Raw genomic sequence first — 21,481 nt, forward strand, 5'->3', positions numbered from 1 at the left:
TTAGTCAAAATGTTTTCTCTCTTCAAAATCAGGGTGACAGCATCAAGTGTTGAAATTCGTAAAGCAACATTTCACTCTCTTAACACTTTACTTGTGTAATATCTAGGGATGGATATCGTTAAGGTTTTTAACGGTACTACTACTCTTACAAATCTGTGTGCATGCCGCTGCTGTGTGTCTGTTAGGCCCCGCCCCCTGCACACAGAGAGAGAGGCCCCGCCCCCCGCACACAGAGAAGACAAACAGGAAGTAAACACTAACGGGAACAGCAGAAGAAGACAGACATGAAGTAAACACTAACGGGAACAGCAGAAGAAGACAGACATGAAGTAAACACTAACGGGAACAGCAGAAGAAGACAGACATGAAGTAAACACTAACGGGAACAGCAGAAGAAGACAGACAGGAAGTAAACGCTAAAGGGAACAGCAGAAGAAGACAGACAGGAAGTAAACACTAAAGGGAACAGCAGAAGAAGACAGACATGAAGTAAACACTAACGGGAACAGCAGAAGAAGACAGACATGAAGTAAACACTAACGGGAACAGCAGAAGAAGACAGACAGGAAGTAAACACTAAAGAGAACAGCAGAAGAAGACAGACAGGAAGTAAACACAAACAGGAACAGCAGAAGAAGACAGACAGGAAGTAAACACTAACGGGAACAGTAGAAGAAGACAGACAGGAAGTAAACACTAAAGAGAACAGCAGAAGAAGACAGACAGGAAGTAAACACTTAGAAGAAGAAGACAGAGAGGAAGTAAACACTAAAGGGAACAGCAGAAGAAGACAGACAGGAAGTAAACGCTAAAGGAAACAGCAGAAGAAGACAGACAGGAAGTAAACACAAACAGGAACAGCAGAAGAAGACAGACAGGAAGTAAACACTAACGGGAACAGTAGAAGAAGACAGACAGGAAGTAAACACTCAAGTTGTTTTCCTTTATCTCGCTGCAAAATAAAAAGCTTTAGTGTTATAAAGTTAGTTTGAACCTAAAGTGAGACGTTCACTGAAACACGTCGGCATCGACGCGACCCCGGCACGGAGCGTGTGATTGGCAGATAAAACCCTCAGAGCAAAGGATTTATCACCTGTCGTTAAATCCGTCGTTATTGGAGAGGAAGCCTCCGTAAATAAGTGGCAGAAAAACACGGGAGAGGACGGAGGGATGGCCGCCGGTGGAGGCTGAGCTACGAGTCTTTTATTACTTCTTCTCTGCCGTTTCCCCCCCCGAGCACGGAGCCGTCCTCCATCAGACCTGAGGCCCGGAGGATTGATCGCTGCTGCTCCCAGCGCCCTCTCAGGGGAGAAACTTCATTACAGGTACATATCTTCAGAGCTGCTGCGACCACCAGCCGCCAACCTGTTGTGTGCAGCCCGGAGATCAATGAAGACTCTCTGGCATGGTTTAGAGGAGGAGGAGGAGGAGGAGGAGGAGGAGGAAGAGTAGCTGACATGTGCAAACTCATCACAAAGCAAACGCTGGAAGTGTGCGTCACTTTTTAGTGTCCCCTGGTCTCCCAGCTGTGTGCGTCACTTTTTAGTGTCCCCTGGTCTCCCAGCTGTGTGCGTCACTTTTTAGTGTCCCCTGGTCTCCCTGTGTGCGTCACTCTTTAGTGTCCCCTGGTCTCCCAGCTGTGTGCGTCACTCTTTAGTGTCCCCTGGTCTCCCAGCTGTGTGCGTCACTCTATAGTGTCCCCTGGTCTCCCAGCTGTGTGCGTCACTCTTTAGTGTCCCCTGGTCTCCCAGCTGTGTGCGTCACTCTTTAGTGTCCCCTGGTCTCCCAGCTGTGTGCGTCACTCTTTAGTGTCCCCTGGTCTCCCAGCTGTGTGCGTCACTCTTTAGTGTCCCCTGGTCTCCCAGCTGTGTGCGTCACTTTTTAGTGTGTGCGTCACTCTTTAGTGTCCCCTGGTCTCCCAGCTGTGTGCGTCACTTATTAGTGTGTGCGCCACTTTTTAGTGTCCCCTGGTCTCCCAGCTGTGTGCGTCACTTTTTAGTGTCCCCTGGTCTCCCAGCTGTGTTTGTCACTCTTTAGTGTCCCCTGGTCTCCCAGCTGTGTGCGTCACTCTTTAGTGTCCCCTGGTCTCCCAGCTGTGTGCGTCACTTTTTAGTGTCCACTGGTCTCCCAGCTGTGTGCGTCACTCTTTAGTGTCCCCTGGTCTCCCAGCTCTCAAGTCGCTGAATGTCCTCTAAAAGCTGCATATGCTGTCAAGTTGCTGAAGACGTTTCTTCATGTGTTTTGGTAACATTTGATATCTGCATGGTTTCTGAAGGACCAGCTCGTGTCTCCTTAAGGACATGTTTTGGGCCACCGTATGTCCCGGCCTCCTTCACTCACTTTCCAGCTCTAGTATACAGGCTTTGGAGTTTCCACCATGTGAGGCATTGAATCTAACATGAACTAATCTGCATACGTGTGCATGACTTTAGGCGGCAACTAACAATTGATTTATTGATTAAGTATTACTGACATAGCAGTTTTTCTCTTACACCCTATATAGCTAAAAGCTGGCGTATATCACCTCTTCTCTTCTTGAGATTAACGTATTTTATGATGCGTGGTCCTAATAAATGTCACATGCTTGCACACTCTGCAGATGCTTCCTCTGGTTGTTCTGACATGTCTCTTTGGCTCACTTTGCACTCGACACTAGAGCATGAAAGGAGTGCAAAAGATAAGCCTTTTTATAAATAGCAGCAGGAACGGATAGGACTCCTGAGACACTTCCACCCTTCTCTGAACTCTCTCTCCCAGAAGTCACTGAACTGCTACAAACAAAAGAGAAACAAATATGTTTTCTTCAGTAATTGATAGTTAATTTAATAAGCTGAGCTGCTTTACCGCCGGGTTGTAAGTGGTGGGTATTTGAGTTACTGTTGCCTTTCTAAAATCCCAGGAGACCAACAACCATGCCACGTTAAAAATCACTTAAATCCACTTTCTGTCCCCTTACCGACGCTCTGTTGGAACTTCACCAGGTCGTCTTCACCATGTCTACATGCATTGATTTGCTGCCATGTGATTGGCTGGTTATATATGTGCGTTAACGAGCAGAGGAACAGGTGTACCTGATAGTAAAGCCCCATGAAGAAACGCTAACGTCTCTGCTAATGCTAACAGGGTTACTAATAAAAACACAATGAAGTATTTTATATTGACATAAAGGGCATTGTGTTGTCTCATAATCATTTATACGACGAGTTACTGCCTCCTCCATTCACTTCCTAGCAGAATGCTGTAAATCCAGTCTTGACTTTACCCTGTTTTCCAATCCAGATCTTTCTATTTTCAACCAGAAAAATCCAGTCTTTTGCCAAATAAACAGGAGAACATGGACTCCTTGGGGCCGTGTGCAGAGAGCAGCTCCCCACTGCTCAGCATTGATGAAGTGAACGAGGTCGGCAGATAGAAAATAATTGGAAACTTGGCCTCATCCGTCTCCTCTCGGCAGCGCAGGATACAGTCCGGGTGTTTTAAGGCGGTAACACTGTGAACCTTCTGGCTGAACACATTCCCAGCATGCATTGCTGCAGCCCACACACCAACACTCACAGGACTCTGGACTGAGGGAGAAGATGGACTGTGGAGAAGTGTGTAGGAGAAATGTGAGGAGGTCACATGGTCAGAGGTCATGTGGAGGCTCCTCTCTGGTACTTTGTTATTCCTACACTGAGTCTGTTCTCCTGCTGCTGCTGCTGCTGCACTGACTTTACATTTTGAGTTTGGCTCCGATACGTCCACTTATACGGCGGGAAAACGATATTTAAAATATAAAAAGCATCAGCAGGAGAGGACTCTTTAAAGTAGAGACACTACATGCCGATATACACCTGAACATCAGCAGGAGAGGACTCTTTAAAGTAGAGACACTACATACTGATATACACCTGAACATCAGCAGGAGAGGACTCTTTAAAGTAGAGACACTACATACTGATATGCACCTGAACATCAGCAGGAGAGGACTCTTTAAAGTAGAGACACTACATACTGATATACACCTGAACATCAGCAGGAGAGGACTCTTTAAAGTAGAGACACTACATACTGATATACACCTGAACATCAGCAGGAGAGGACTCTTTAAAGTAGAGACATACATACTGTTTTAAATGTTCCTCTGAGATAAGCGGTAGTGAAACATCTGCAGCGTGTTTTGTGATGAGGGTGTGTCTATTTTCAAGCATCCTCTGTGAGCATGTGTCACCAAGAGGCCTCTTTTCTTCCAAGCACAGAGGAGAGGAACCAGCGGTGGTCCTCTGCACCGCGGCCCCTCCAGATGATTCGACGAGACCCTCAGGATGCTGACACCGTGGCGGCGACAGACACCACATCAGAACGGACATGTAAATTGTAAATGTCCATTACCGCTCTCACACAATGAGGATGAACACTCGCGTGGCATCTTGAGTGCGGCAGATGGAATCTTGTTTTCCGCCGTGGACGGGGGAAATGTTCTGCAGAATACCCCTTTTAGCTTTAATCAAGATTATGATAAACGTTTCAGTTGTGAGCCCCGTGACAGATACGGGGCTTCTCACAAAGAAAATTGTCTTTTTTTCTCCCCCGTCTCCCGGCTGTCTTTGTGGAAGCGCGCAGGTGACACAGGGGAGGCGGAGAAGAGAGGCAATTTGGAGGCGGACAGGTGATCATTTGAAGCCGGCTGACAGACGGCGGCTCTCCCTGCTGTTTGCCTTCCTCCAGCGACAAAGGGGGGGGGGGGGGGGGGGGAGGGAGGGGGGTAATTGTAACCTGAGAGTTTAATAGAGATTCATTCTGTGGGGAAAATCAAGACGGAGACAGGGCTTTTTGTGCGAGACGGAGAGACGAACAACTCTCTTTGAGAGGCGGCAAAGGACAAATCAGATGGCGCACGCAGAGAGACACACACACACACACACACACACACACACACACACACACACACACACACACACACACACACACACACACACAATCACACACAGAGAGACGTACACAATCTCTCTCTCTCTCTCACACACACCACACACACACACACACACACACACACACACACACACACACACACACACACACACACACACACACACACACACACACACACACACACACACACACACACACACACACACACACACACACACACACACACACACACACACACACACACACACACCAGCACTCTCTCTCTCTCTCTCTCTCTCTCTCACACACACACACACACACACACACACACACACACACACACACACACACACACACACACACACACACACAATCACACACAGAGAGACGTACACAATCTCTCTCTCTCTCTCTCTCACACACACACACACACACACACACACACACACACACACACACACACCACACACACACACACACACACACACACACACACACACACAGTCACACACAGAGAGACGTACACAATCTCTCTCTCTCTCTCTCACACACACACACACACACACACACACACACACACACACACACACACACACACACACACACACACACACACACACACACACACACACACACACAGATACACACACACACACAGAGAGACCGTACACACACACACACACCACACACACACACACACAGAGAGAGAGAGACGTACACACACAGAGAAACGCACACACACACACACACACACACACACACACACACACACACACACACACACACACACACACACACACACACACACACACACACACACACACACACACACACACACACACACACACACACACACACACACACACACACACACACACACACACACACACACACACACACACACACACACACACAGTCTCTGGAGGTCCACCTGTCATACTTCAATATGAAAGTAGAACGCGTTAATGTTCCAATATGTCTAACTTACACGGAGTGAAACATGCAGTTTATCTCGGTCTGTGTGAAATGAAGTAACACCTCCTTCTTAACTTCGCCACCATCGTGCCACGCAAGTTCAAACACATGTTAATAATCCCAGCTGCAGATTGCAAAACAGAATTTAACCACTGCATCATTTCTGAGAAGTGAGAAGACACAATGTCAGAGGAGTTAATACCAGGACGTGGTGGAAGTAATGTCATATCTGTGACTATACAACCAGCTGATCGCAGAAGCTCCCGTCTCTCTAAGAAATCCAGAAATCATAAAAGTATTGACTTTATTATACCCAACGTATAAAGGAACGTGTGTGTGTGTGTGTGTGTGTGTGTGTGTGTGTGTGTGTGTGTGTGTGTGTGTGTGTGTGTGCAGAGGGTACTTTGCAGCAGTGTGTGGTCAAACAGAGCTGTTATTATAGATCAGAGTTCACCGTGGGGGGTCGGAGCGCCCACACGGGGTCGGCAGATAATTATCAGGGTTAGAATTAAAGGCCTTTACAAAACACTCGCATCAAATGTATTCAAACCCGCAGCCTACACTTGTTGAATAAAATATGATTTTGGTTTCCTGTTGACGCTTAACGGTGGGGGAGGTAAGAGAGGAGAAACCAGCTCGAGTGCGCTCGAATTTGAAAGTACACAACCGAAAAATCTGCCCCTTCCTCACAGAGCCCCTCCTCCAACACACACGAACGCACACATGACCAATGAGGGCACGAGATAAGTTTGTGCCCAGATGGAAGGCTGACAGGCAGGCAGGCCGTCCAGAAGTAGGGAATGAGTCCTTACCCCAAGTGAAGGAGTTCAAGTATCTCGGGGTCTTGTTCTCGAGTGAGGGAACAATGGAGCGTAAGATGGGCCGGAGAATCGGAGCAGCGGGAGCGGTATTGCAGTCGCTTTACCGCACCGTTGTGACCAAAAGGGAGCTGAGCCAGAAGGCAAAGCTCTCTGTCTACCGGGCCATTTTCATTCCTACCCTCACCTACGGTCATGAAGGATGGGTCATGACCGAAAGAACGAGATCGGATACAAGCGGCCGAGATGGGTTTTCTCCGCAGGGTGGCTGGTGTCTCCCTTAGAGATATGGTGAGAAGTTCGGTCATCAGGGAGGGACTCGGAGTTGAGCCGCTCCTCCTTCGCGTCGGGGACAATATAGTATATCGTATCGTATCGTAGGGGTGGGCGATATGACGATATATATCGTCGTGACGATATTAGGTCTCCACGATATGCTTTTTCAGAGATATCATATCTATCGTGATAAAAAATAATAATAATTGAAAAAAAAAAATTGCTAAAGTCTTTTATTGCACGTCAAGTCTAAAGTTTACATTTTAATTGTTTGGCACTGACTTTTCCTCATTGATGTTTTACTTAGTTATGTTTTACCCTCCTTTTCACGTTTATTGATGTTCACTGCTCACTTGTTCATTCAGGGATTCATTTCTGAAATAAAACCAGCTTGAAATGCTATGTTGGTCTGTTACTCCTTTTAGTTTTAGTTTCTGTCACCTTGTAGGTGCTTGTACTGTTAAGTAACTTGAAAAATAACCATAATAACCGACATGAAAAAATATCGTGATATATATCGTCTATCGTGATACTGCTTGAAAAATATCATGATAATATATTTTTCAATATCACCCACCCCTAACGTATCGTATTACGTGATTTTTTTTTTTTTTTTTTTTTAAATGGTGCTTTTTCAGATTTTCTGATCCGAGTAAAAATTGAATTACAATGTTATATATAAACGAATATAGAACTGTTGCTACATACTGTTAATAAATGTATGTATATAATGCTTTGAAGGGAGCTAAAGGGAACTTAATTATTGAAAATAAATGTGGTGTTTTCCAGAAATACCTCTGCAGAAAACTCACAAAGACTTCACTAACTATTAAGAGTTGTTGTGCTGTGTTGGGACAGTTAGCTGTAATGATGACCAGCCCTTTCCCTCTCTCCTCCTCACCTGTACTCCCCCTCGGACCACAGAGAGAAACCCCCTCCCTTTAATTAAACACGGACCCCGGGACCGAGTCTAAAATGCAATTTGTAACGATTTCCCAGCGCCGAGACTTTGATTACACCAACGCACTTTATGCTGACCGAAGACTTGTGACCGCAGTTAATCTCCCACTAGAGCCATTAGAGACCCCCCCCCCACCATTCTCCTCACATCCAGCCACTTACATCACTGCAGAAAGACTAACATTAGAGATGTAAGAAGTGTTGTTGTGGACGACTTCAAACCTCCCGTCGTGTTCGGGTCGAATCTGAACCTTTGTGAGGTATTATTCAGACGCTGGTGGGAGTTAGCTTCTTTTAGCTAAACATCAATTAGCATGCTTGTGTAGCATTATTAACTGGCCAGGCCTTGTTAGCTTGCAGTGTGCAGCATGTAGTAGGAGTATACGCTACTCTCTATATAGAGTGGTGCAGGAATGAGTCTTAAAACACAGAAATTAGTCAGCATGTTTCCTCTTCCCTTGCCTCAAAGCTAATGGTTTTCTGAATGTGTTTAACCCTTGGATGCCCGAGTGCCTGGACCCTACACTCTTCCATAAGTGGGTCAAAAAGCACATTTTTGTCATTTTGCTTATAGGTGGGGTAGGTAAGTTTCAGAAACCGGCTCGAGATACACTTTTTGTTATATTCCATAGAATGCTCTTAACATCCCGATAGCAATGAATATCTGAAGTGCTTTGACAAAAAATCCATTAAAAAGATTCCGATTGCCGCCCTGTCTGTCAGCCTTCCATCTCGTGCACGCACAAATGTATCTTGTGCCCTCATTGGGCGTGCATTGCAGCAGTACTTCAATGACTCGCCAGCAACAGGCGGCCACTTTCACCAGTCTGCTGACGTCATGTGTGCGTTCGTGTGTGTTGGAGGTGCTCTGTAAGGAAGTCTGAAGGAAGGGGCGGATTCCTTTCGGCTGTGTACTTTCACATTTTAGTGCACTCGAGCCGGTTTCTGAAACGTACCTACTCCACCTTTAAGAAAAATCACTTGTATAATATTTAGTATTATATTTTGGTTCACACTAGAAATATTTTATATTCAAGTTTTCACTATTTATAATTTTAGACATTTTTTTTACATTTTGAAAAAAAGACGAATTCCCATAGAAAATTTGACCCACTTGTGGAAGCTTGGGGTAGAAATGCAAAAACTACAATTTCTTAAAATGTAAATTGAAAATGTGAATGGCATGATATCCAAAACATGTTTTTTGAGGAATAGCTGGAATATGAAATGATAAAAAATGTAATTACAAAGATACTCTAAGAAAACCACCTCACCGGGTCCAAAAAGACCCACTTATGCATCTAAGGCTTAAGCGGGAGGACAGAAAGCTAATAAGAGCTAATGAAGCCATGACACACGTAACGTCCTCTTGTAATAACTACAAATGTTACGATCAACCTTTAACAAGAGAGAGAAACCATCATAATGTGATGGGAAGAGGTTTAAACCATAACATGACTCAGGGTTTCAAGGGTTTTCTGGACGTGTTTTTGGGTGTGAACTTCATAAATCATAAAGTGCTGTTAATATGTGGAGATTATCGTGCTGCACAAAACCTTTAAGTATCATAAACGTTTGTTATCTATTATTTTATTATTAAAGAAGTCGTTTCTTACGTTGACAGACTCTCTCCCGGCGTATTTGACTCGGATCCTCGGCTCCTGAACTACGTCCAGATTTGTCCCCGTCACCATCAGGGGAGTGTGTCCACTGAGGGAAAGAAACACAATTCAATCCACAAGCTCTAACAACGACAGCTCATTCCTCCAATTCAAAATGCAAAGAGACAAACACAGAACAACACAGAATTCAAAGGCGGCTGTCCATAAATATTCACCACCATCAGTGGAAAAGAGTGCATCAAAACGTCTTTCATCCTCCCTTTCTTTCAGGAGATAATAGCCTTCGGAGTGGAGCGTGATTATAAATGCTTTTATAACCGGCTACAATCAACCGCTGCAGGTTTGAAACACGGATCGTGCATATCAACGACGGTCTGACGGTGGAGGGGCAGCTGGGTTTGTTGATTTGTTTCTGTAGAATAAAGAGGATGCTGCAGGCTCTAAAGCAGTGCTTCTCAAATGGGGGTACGCGGACCCCTAGGGGTACGTCGGGGTACTGCAGGGGGTACGTGACATTTATTTTATGTTAATGAAAAAAATAAAAATACCAATTTCAGGAAAAGTAAGGAAGTTTGAGCAGTGTGGGTTTTATATTAACAGAGTTACACATAATTCAAAACGCGAAGTGTAATAACTGCAGTGGCCTCATGTCAGAATAACAAATACCGTCAGTGAAGCACAAGCCCATGTTTCACTACATTGTACAACTTATTAAAAAGATCAGTTCAATGCAACTAATGTCATCTTAGTGTTATTGCATGATGTTAAAATTGGTTTGCCATGAATTTAGTGATGGATTGTAAACATTTGAAATGTAGCATTTAAGTGTTTCTCAGTTACTGTTGTTGTTTTAATGAATCAGACACCGATGGTGCAGCGCTGTGCTGTACCTCTTTATATAGGCATTTCTTCCCTAACAAATAGTTTTTGCGCTGATCAGGGGGTACTTGGCTGAATTTGTTTTTCAAAGGCGGTACATTATTGAAAAAAAAAAAGTTTGAGCAGTGCTTCTCAAATGGGGGTACGCGGACCCCTAGGGGTACGTTGGGGTACTGCAGGGGGTGCGTGAGATACAAAATAAAAAAAGTTAATTAAAAAAATACCATGCATGATTACAAAAATAATCTTAGTTCAACAAGTTAAATAGAAAACACAATTGTATATAAAATATTCCTAGAACCACCAAGGGGGTCCTCATATAAACATTTCAAATGCGTGTATTGTATTTTATAGTTTTTCATAATATATCATTTCGATTCACTTCAAACATGTTGGGGGTAGTCGGTCAGGGGGTACTTGGCTGAGAAGATGTTTCAAAGGGGGTACATTGGTTTGAGAAGCACTGCTCTAAAGAGTTGTTGTTGTTGTTGTTGTTGTTGTTGTTGTTGTTGTAATGAAAGTCCGATGGGTCCATGGTGGGTAGTGAGGTCCTGTAGATGCTGTGCTGCCCAATCAAATGTATTGATAACTTTAACCACGCGTTGAGAACATCTGCAAAAGTAAGTTCAAATGAAAGCTTGTTTTTATGAGGTGTGTGGCGCAGTGGGTTGTGCGTCTGGGGGTCACAGGTTCAAACCCCACTGCAGTCAGCATGTCGTTGTGTCCCTGAGACACTTCACCCCACATTGCTCCTGTGGGGATTGCCCCACAGTATTTGGATAAAAGCGTCTAACAAGCGACATGTAATGAATATTGATGACTTGTTCATCAAGAAAGGCAGTGGGTTGACCTTTTTGCACAGACGACACTTAAAGAGCACTTGTCGGACCTCGAAGGTGATACGAATGTCATACAAATTGGTTGAAATCCTTCATATTTATCATTTAACGCAATGTCTCATCAATCAGTTTCATGTAGCTTTTATCCCTTCACCAACTTCCACACCGCAGCCACGAGGAAAAACGAAATTTTCAGTGTTTTTTATTTTGCAACTGAAAATGTGAATCAAACAATGTATGTCAATATCTGTCATTGTATCTATGTTTCTACCTGCCCACCTCAGCTGCTGTGTCATCTTCCCTTCAATTAGTAGTGTGTGTGTGTGTGTGTGTGTGTGTGTGTGTGTGTGTGTGTGTGTGTGTGTGTCTCTAGAGGTTACTAGATGGATTGGAGATTCTCCATCTCCACAGAAACTCTCCTCAGTCTGATATCTGTGGCTCTTCTATCAGATCTTCACTAATTGGCAGAAAGGCGAGCAGTAATTGAAAGTGGAATATTGAGGTGTGTGTGTGTGTGTGTGTGTGTGTGTGTGTGTGTGTGTGTGTGTGTGTGTGTGTGTGTGTGTGTGTGTGTGTTATTGCTGCACAGATCTAAAGCTCTGCAGGGGGGAGTCCAGTGTGTGGAGTGTGTATAATTAATATGTATATTTAGTGTAGCCTCTTTCACAGAAATACGTGCTTCAGAAGAAAGAACAGAAGTTACAATTAAGAATACAATAACAACACGAGGCAGAAATTAAAGTCAACATAAAAACAACATTTAGAACACGTGGAGTCCCGAAAGGAACACATGTCTCTCCTACATCAACATGTGTCCCCTCTTCTTCATGTCTCTTCTACATCAACATGTGTTGGTGTGTGTGTTGTGTGTTTACCTGGCGATGCTCCAGTCGGGGTCGATGCGCTGCACGGTGGGATCCTCGATGTACTCGAAGGTGAGGCTCTCTCTGATCTGAGCACGGTCCACGCTCACACTGATCTGCACCGGACCCACGCCCGCCAGCGAGACGGCGGAGTAACACACGATCTCCGCCATCGTCCGCCTGCAGGGGAGCACAACGGAGACTATATTTAGACATGCGTCGCGTACTCCTTTCATGCCTTGTTTTTTCATTATTATTTCTTTTTGGCTGTTCTGTTTGTCTTCTATGTTGACAAAGAGAAGCATGATGTCCTCCCCAAAGAAGTCTGTACTATTGCTCACACTTGTATCCTTCTTCTCAATACAAAATATTTGAAACATGTGTCGAGTAGGGATGAGACGATACGGGACTTTAACACAGTGACAACTTTCAGGAAACAATAACTTGATCATGGTCTATTTGCATTATGGATAGCCGTTAGGAGAACTGCGCTACAGATTCAACCAGGGGACACTAAAGAGTGACGCACACAGCTGGGGACCAGGGGACACTAAAGAGTGACGCACACAGCTGGGAGACCAGGGGACACTAAAGAGTGACGCACACAGCTGGGAGACCAGGGGACACTAAAGAGTGACGCACACAGCTGGGGACCAGGGGACACTAAAGAGTGACGCACACAGCTGGGAGACCAGGGGACACTAAAGAGTGACGCACACAGCTGGGAGACCAGGGGACACTAAAGAGTGACGCACACAGCTGGGAGACCAGGGGACACTAAAGAGTGACGCACACAGCTGGGAGTCCAAGGGACACTAAAAAGTGACGCACACAGCTGGAAGACCAGGGGACACTAGAGAGTGACGCACACAGCTGGGAGACCAAGGGACAGTAAAGAGTGACGCACACAGCTGGGAGACCAGGAGACACTAAAGAGTGACGCACACAGCTGGGAGACTAAGGGACAGTAAAGAGTGACGCACACAGCTGGGAGACCAGGGGACACTAAAAAGTGACGCACACAGCTGGGAGACCAGGGGACACTAAAGAGTGACACACACAGCTGGGAGACCAGGGGACACTAAAGAGTGACGCACACAGCTGGGAGACCAGGGGACACTAAAGAGTGACTCACACAGCTGGGAGACCAGGGGACACTAAAGAGTGACGCACACAGCTGGGAGAACAGGGGACACTAAAGAGTGACGCACACAGCTGGGAGACCAGGGGACACTAAAGAGTGACGCACACAGCTGGGAGACCAGGGGACACTAAAGAGTGACGCACACAGCTGGGAGACCAGGGGACACTAAAGAGTGACGCACACAGCTGGGAGACCAGGGGACACTAAAGAGTGACGCACACAGCTGGGAGACCAGGGGACACTAAAGAGTGACGCACACAGCTGGGAGAACAGGGGACACTAAAGAGTGACGCACACAGCTAGGAGACCAGGGGACACTAAAGAGTGACGCACACAGCTGGGAGACCAGGGGACACTAAAAAGAGATTTGTAATGAAACCCCTTACACATGGAACATGTATCAGAGTCTCCCCGTGCTGCTGCTGTGCCCCCCCCCCCACCCCCCACGAATGTGTCCTACTTTATTAGCAGCGGAGCGTCAGGAACACAGCGGAGAACCAGAACCCAGTAATTAGCCCGGTGCCTCATTAAAGCTGACCTTACAACATTACAGTCAGAGAGCCGCGATTAAAATAGAAAGACTCAGAGGTGAGGAGTGGAAGGGAGGAGACTAAAACCAGAGCAGGGCGATGTGGAGGAGGGGGGGGTGAAGAAGAAGAAAAGCTCCATCGGCGCAGCGGGCTTTTCTCGGAGCTATTATTATAGGCTTTAATGCAGCAGGTCATCAAAACCTTATTAAGATTTACACAAGTGTGTGAGAGGCTCTCCCCCCGGGGGTCTCTCAGGGAGACGCCGTGAAATAGAGCTGCTTCTGTAATGTATACGTTTCATCCAGGGAACAAGAGCGCCTCTCATTTGCTCTCGGTGCTGCATAGCTAATGCTTCCTGACAGTGATGTATGTACAACGTAAAACATGCAAAGAGACTCAAAGATTGTTTTATTTATCTGAAGTGAAGGGTGCTTCCAGAAGACAACATTTAGTCGGTTTTAATCGGTGGTGGGATGAAGGTATATTTACTCGAGTAAGTAAAACATGAAGGGAGTTGTACTTTACGTGGGTATGCGATAAAGATGCAGCAACACAGAGCACTAATTGAGAAATGCTTTACCTTTAATATCATTATTTAGCTTCCTCTGATATGGTTATTGCACTGGTCCAAAATGCAATATTGATTTAAAAGAATTAAAAAAATTAAAAATTAAAAAAAAATTCAATTTAAGATTTAAAAAATTTAAAATTAAAAAATATATAATTTATGTTAAAACGAAATAACATATTTAAACAATACAGATACACATATATATTTAGTACAGGGGTGTCAAACTCAAGGCCCGTGGGCCAAATCCGGCCCGCGACTTCATTTTATGTGGCCCCGCAAGAGCTTGCAAAGAATATAATACGATTATTATACGGTTACAGGCCGATTTACAGAAGCAGGTTGCCCATAAACTACATGTCCCACAATGCATCTCGTTTTGTGACATGGCACTGAAGAGACTTGCAGTTATTTGCCCTGGACTTCTGATTTCAGACGTAGTTAATTACTAAGTTATTATCCTATCCGATAATAATCCAATTCAGAAGCAATAATGTCATATAATGCATTATTTTATATATATTATATATTTATATAGTTACAACCGGCCCTTTGAGTGCAACCTTCATCCATGTGGCCCGCGATGAAATTGAGTCTGACACCCCTGATTTAGTATAATATGTCAGCAACATTATTATTTGGATTTCATTTGAGCACTGTGAAGCCAATCCAGAATAAAGAGCCAAAGTAACGATTTCACTCAAGCGGAACAAGCGATCGAAATGAGATCGGCCTTAATGTTGAAGAAGTTGTCAATTCAAAAAAAGAAATATTTGACAACTTGCAACCATGAAGGTACAAAAAGAAATGCCATTAAGCGCTCCTGTCTTTTGTTTCTTAATAATGTAGATGTCAGTTAAACACTCACAGTGTGTTTCATTCACTTCCTGCACTCACGCTCTAATGCTTCAAAGGACAATTTGTGTTTTTCATTTGCACTTTATTTAATTCCTTCCCACCTCGTCTTAATGTGTGATAGAAGCCTTTCTCCATGAACGGTCTGTGTTAAACAAAAGCGCGATCCCCACGTGTTTCATCACTTTATAGGACAAGCTTTAAATAAATGATTTCACGAGGAGAGCCTCACCCGAAGAACTCGCACGTCTGGTTTCCAAACTGGACGTTGACGCTGCTGCCGGCCCCCAGGTTGTCCCCCATTACGGTGACTTTGGTTCCCCCCGACTCAGGCCCTCTGCTGGGGGACAGACCTAACACTGTGGGGGTCTGAAAACACAGAGAACCAGAGGTTAAGAGAGGGAAATAAACACATGAGGAAAGAACAAAGCACTGGTGAGTAAAAGATGTCCTCGTGTAAAAAGGGGCAGCATCTCTGCGGTCGCTCTTGAAACCTTGATCACAGATCCTCAGAGAATTACAGTTATTCATATTGCAAGTGGAGTGCAGCGCTGGTGGGAGAAAAGAGGATAAGCCATGAGCTCTTAGAGTCCCTGAGTGTGTGTGTGTGTGTGTGTGTGTGTGTGTGTGTGTGTGTGTGTGTGTGTGTGTGTGTGTGTGTGTGTGTGTGTGTGTGTGTGTGTGTGAGAGTGAAGCCTTTTAAAGACAGTCTGGAAATAACTAGTGTTTACAGCTGCAGGCAGCGAGCCGCCGTCACACAGACAGATGGAGGAATATCCGAGCAGACAGCTGTCAACACGCACTCCATGTGCACAAACATTTAAAAAGAAACTAAATTCAGGCTGTCATTTACGCTGGCCCTTTGCCAGCCGCTCAAATATAAAGAGATGCAGGGATGACGTCTCCGTCCATAAGGAAAGCCAATTGGATTTCTCCATGTGATTTTGGGTGATAGCAGAAAATAATCTCACGTTCATGATGCTTACACGTTTTGTTCAGCGGCATAAACTCAACATTAACTACTCTTTATGATCTTTTAAGTAAGAAGCTAACATTAGGCTATAAAGGAACTACAGCACGGTCACATGACTTCACGTCACTACCGCTAAGCTAAAGGAGGCTAATGTTGGGCTATAAAGGAACTACAGCACGGTCACATGACTTCACGCCACCACCGCTAAGCTAAAGGCGGCTAATGTTGGGCTATAAAGGAACTACAGCACGGTCACATGACTTCACGTCACCACCGCTAAGCTAAAGGCGGCTAACGTTAGGCTAAATAGGAACTACAGCACGGTCACATGACTTCAAGTCACCACCGCTAAGCTAAAGGCGGCTAATGTTGGGCTATAAAGGAACTACAGCACGGTCACATGACTTCACGTCACCACCGCTAAGCTAAAGGCGGCTAATGTTGGGCTATAAAGGAACTACAGCACGGTCACATGACTTCACGTCACCACCGCTAAGCTAAAGGTGGCTAATGTTGGGCTATAAAGGAACTACAGCACGGTCACATGACTTCACGTCACCACCGCTAAGCTAAAGGCGGCTAATGTTGGGCTATAAAGGAACTACAGCACGGTCACATGACTTCACGTCACCACCGCTAAGCTAAAGGCGGCTAATGTTGGGCGCCATGACTTTTAGTCGTCTCATTTAGACACTTCTTAGCAACCGCCGTTTATAAATTCACCAGTGGGGTATTTACTGACGTATTCTATGTACGTTAAAATCTCTTCAGCTTGTGTTTTTTGTCTCATGGCTTTTCCAGCTTGCTGTCCTCCTACTTCAACCTTGTTTTCATGAAACTTGATTGACTGTTTATATTAATTTTGAATTAGTTGAATAAAATGGGCAGCGGTGAGGAAAAGTAGCAGAGCCATTATGAGAACAGTGTCAGGATGCAGGCTGCAGCAGGTACCCTGAACACAACCGCAGCAATTAGCGGCTGCTGCTAATTGTTAAGGGAGTGCTAATTATGAAGGTGAGAGGGTGCAAATGGAAAAGTAGATTATCTGTTAGCTCCAGGTGGATCACACAGCGAGTGACAGGGACAGGGACAGGGAAATGTGTGTGTGTGTGTGTGTGTGTGTGTGTGTGTGTGTGTGTGAACGTGTGAGGAGATAATGTTTACCTGCCGAGAGCAGCCACTTTGAGCAAGCAGATTGTTCCTTTGCCCCGCCGTACAATCACATTAGATCTGTTTATCTACTGTTTTTATTCTCACTTTGCAGAAGCTAGCATCTGAGGAAAACTGATAATATATGATTTAGTTTTCTATCCATTGGAGAGTTGTTGCTCAGCACTGAAGTATGCATTTTGACGACCAGAACTGTTTCTATAGGACCCTATTCTCATGTAGCTTCATGATGCTATCTCCATAAAGGCAAACCGCACCTGCAGGAAGCAATAATGAAATGATTGTGCTGTTTATGAAAGAATTAAGAAAATGACAAGTAGGGAAACAGCAATTACACCGTGTGCAGGAATGGAAACGTCGCTGTTAGCCTGTGGCAATTCATTTGCAAGAAAATCACTTTTCATTTAACTAAGCGTGTGTTTTGTTTCCCTTTAATGAAGCGTGTACCTCTGAGTACAGCAGCTATTCATTGTTTTGTATTATGTAATACTTAAAGGGGACATGTAGCGTTTTATAGGTTTTAGTGCATGTAAATGGTCTGCAAAGGCTAAAATCCTCTTAATTTCTCTCCACCACTCGCGCTCCTACTGGCTAGCGCTCCAACACATTGTACGTGATAGGCTAAGGGGCGGGACATCTCTAAGCAGTTGACCAATAACAACAGAGATGGTCAGCTGACCAATCAGAGCAGACTGGGCTCTGGTTTCAGACAGAGGGTGAAAAGAGGTGCTGCAGCTCAGGCTAAATACTGATATACACCTGAACATCAGCAGGAGAGGACTCTTTAAAGTAGAGACACTACATACTGATATACACCTGAACATCAGCAGGAGAGGACTCTTTAAAGTAGAGACACTACATACTGATATACACCTGAACATCAGCAGGAGAGGACTCTTTAAAGTAGAGACACTACATACTGATATACACCTGAACATCAGCTGGAGAGGACTCTTTAAAGTAGAGACACTACATACTGATATACACCTGAACATCAGCAGGAGAGGACTCTTTAAAGTAGAGACACTACATACTGATATACACCTGAACATCAGCAGGAGAGGACTCTTTAAAGTAGAGACACTACATACTGATATACACCTGAGCATCAGCAGGAGAGGACTCTTTAAAGTAGAGACACTACATACTGATACACACCTGAACATCAGCAGGAGAGGACTCTTTAAAGTAGAGACACTACATACTGATATGATCCTCACACATTGTACGTGCTAAGGATAAAGAGTAATGTGGTTTTAAGTCGTTGAAGTCTCACCACGAAGGAGTAGAGTTGTGCGGACCGCGCTCTGAGTTCTGGTCGACACTCGCCGACACACAGCTGCACCGGACCGGCTCTGAAGTCTGCAGGCGCGGCGTCCATCTCACACACAATCCTACACACACACACACACACACACACAAAACAGGGCATCAAAATCAATGTACGTAGAAAAACAAATGTGAAGCAAAACGTTACAAAAAGGCCGTGAATTCTTGCGGCTGTTGTCCTGGTGACGTGAGCAGAAGGAATCATTCTGAAGGTGGAGTCTTCTCCATCGCCTTCTTGGTTTATTGTATCAGAAGTAACACAAGCGTTTGGTAGCGACCTGTCAATCACATGGTAGCTTAGCACTTAGTAAAGGCGAATGAGTTGGTTGAAATAACAGTTGAATTATTGATGCCAAGTTGAAAATGGATTAAACTGACGATTGGTCCAGAACCAGAATGTGTTGCCGTCGCTTCCTCTCTGTCTCTGCCAGGAATCCTGCTGTTTCTGTACCAACTGAGAGCAACTTTCAAACGGACTTCTTCTTAATAAGGTCAATTAAAAACGTACAAAAGGGAAGTGTCAGCTCCACAGAGAGAATGACATTATAGCCGCCGAAAAAACACACACAAAAATTGAGGCTTTTTCTTCAAAACAGAAGCGTCTCTCAGACTGTCTTCTGAAGCAGCAACACGGAGGTCATCAATATGTACGCTTTTCTTTTATAGTTTACTTTATCCTAAGAATTAGGGAGACGGGTAAGTCAGATGAGGACACGCAGAGCGACACCCGGCTGAATTAAAGCCCCGCGCAGAACTCCAGACTGAAGAGGTCAGAGGTCTCTTTTTTCATTTCGCTCACTCTATTGTTTTTGCATTCCCAAATTAATGAATCCTCCAGCCTGTCCCCGATTGGATTAAAGTGCTGTCAGATCAGACACTGATGACAAAGTGTCCCCTGCAGCCAAAGTGGCTGATATAGTGGATTTTTAATTATAAATTAAGAGTAAAAAACTTGATATAGTGTATCTTATACACACTGAGCTTTAATATACTAGCAGGAGTGAAGAAGAAATTATCGAAATTACCAGTGAGTTTCTCTGCCTCCATTGGACTCCTTTGTTTACTTCAAGAACATACTGATATAAAGTAGAGACACTACATACTGATATACACCTGAACATCAGCAGGAGAGGACTCTTTAAAGTAGAGACACTACATACTGATATACACCTGAACATCAGCAAGACAGGACTCTTTAAAGTAGAGACACTACATACTGATATACACCTGAACATCAGCAAGACAGGACTCTTTAAAGTAGAGACACTACATACTGATATACACCTGAACATCAGGAAGAGAGGACTCTTTAAAGTAGAGACACTACATACTGATATACACCTGAACATCAGCAAGACAGGACTCTTTAAAGTAGAGACACTACATACTGATATACACCTGCACATCAGCAGGAGAGGACTCTTTAAAGTAGAGACACTACATACTGATATACACCTGAACATCAGCAGGAGAGGACTCTTTAAAGTAGAGACACTACGTACTGATATACACCTGCACATCAGCAGGAGAGGACTCTTTAAAGTAGAGACACTACATACTGATATACACCTGAACATCAGCAGGAGAGGACTCTTTAAAGTAGAGACACTACATACTGATATACACCTGAACATCAGCAGGAGAGGACTCTTTAAAGTAGAGACACTACATACTGATATACACCTGAAGATTATTATTATATCATGTATACGTCGAGATGTTCTAATAAAGAGTTTCATTTTCTCAACAAGTGAAACTGAAACCGACCTAATCCAGAAAAGTAAATGTATTTCTGCTGAACCATCAGTGTGTATATTCCTGCCTTTCTGTAGTGAGGTCTGCCTCTTCAGGGGGGGTTAAACCACCATAAGGCTTCAGCTAGCGTGTGTGTGTGTGTGTGTGTGTGTGTGTGTGTGTGTGTGTGTGTGTGTGTGTGTGTGTGTGTGTGTGTGTGTGTGTGTGTGTGTGTGTGTGTGTGTGTGTGTGTCTGACTGACGGCAGTGTTTCATTAGTTCAGGGTGACGTGATGTATGCACAGCACGGGACAATTAGGGCGGTAAACAGGAGTAAACACACACAGCTGCTGTGAACACATGAGACCAGGGGGGGGGGGGGTCGATGTCTGTGCCGGGTCTCGATGTGGACACCTTGCTCTGTTACAGGCACTTTAACACATTGAGCTATTTTGATATTCGTAATTGTTCATAATACACTTTTAATTGTTCAATCGAGGATTTTCCATTTTATACTGTATTTACATTCTGTATTTGTGTGTCCTACTTCTCCTCGTGCTACCATGTGTTTCAATCTTACTCCGGTTGCTTCGTAAACACTTGAATAATACATATTTAATTCTATTTTCTCTTATCTTTACACTGCATGTCTGTTATTATTGCGCAGTGTGTGAATGTAGACTCGGTAGTCTCAAATGGTGGCTTCTTTTCTACTTTTGAAATAGTCCTAAAGTCAAATATATGTAAAGTGCCGTTTATCGTAAGTTTCGTCACTTTTTTGACCAGTTTAGTATACTACTATAAAGGAGGACAAATCAGGAACATAAAGACACGTTATATTTAAAAGGCAGACACTTATTCCGTTGCTATGGACAATCTTGCACTAATGTACATTTCCCAAAGCTATTGAAGTGTTGTTGTGCTTTTATTTATGTCTTAATGTGTGTATAAATATGTTTATTGTGTATATATATATTTGTACACATATTTCTTTTTGTATTTGGGATTGTGGGTATTTCCAATAAAGGGTATTTCGATCTCTCTGTCTGTGCACTGC

General features: G+C 44.3%; 1 protein-coding gene across 1 annotated transcript in view; it reads right to left on the reverse strand.

Annotated features, from left to right (window-relative positions):
• plxna2 (plexin A2) overlaps nucleotides 1-21,481 on the reverse strand; it is a gene marked incomplete at its 5' end in the record, with an annotated part of 185,735 nt that overhangs the window by 51,056 nt on the left and 113,198 nt on the right. Inside the window, 4 exons of the mRNA XM_034078338.2 lie at nucleotides 9,536-9,629; nucleotides 12,135-12,302; nucleotides 15,452-15,588; nucleotides 18,639-18,756. Of these exons, the coding sequence (XP_033934229.1) occupies nucleotides 9,536-9,629; nucleotides 12,135-12,302; nucleotides 15,452-15,588; nucleotides 18,639-18,756 (517 nt within the window). The remainder of the gene's footprint in view (nucleotides 1-9,535; nucleotides 9,630-12,134; nucleotides 12,303-15,451; nucleotides 15,589-18,638; nucleotides 18,757-21,481) is intronic.

The sequence above is a fragment of the Pseudochaenichthys georgianus genome, unplaced genomic scaffold, assembly GCF_902827115.2.
Source record: "Pseudochaenichthys georgianus unplaced genomic scaffold, fPseGeo1.2 scaffold_413_arrow_ctg1, whole genome shotgun sequence".
NCBI classification, from domain to species: Eukaryota; Metazoa; Chordata; class Actinopteri; order Perciformes; family Channichthyidae; genus Pseudochaenichthys; species Pseudochaenichthys georgianus.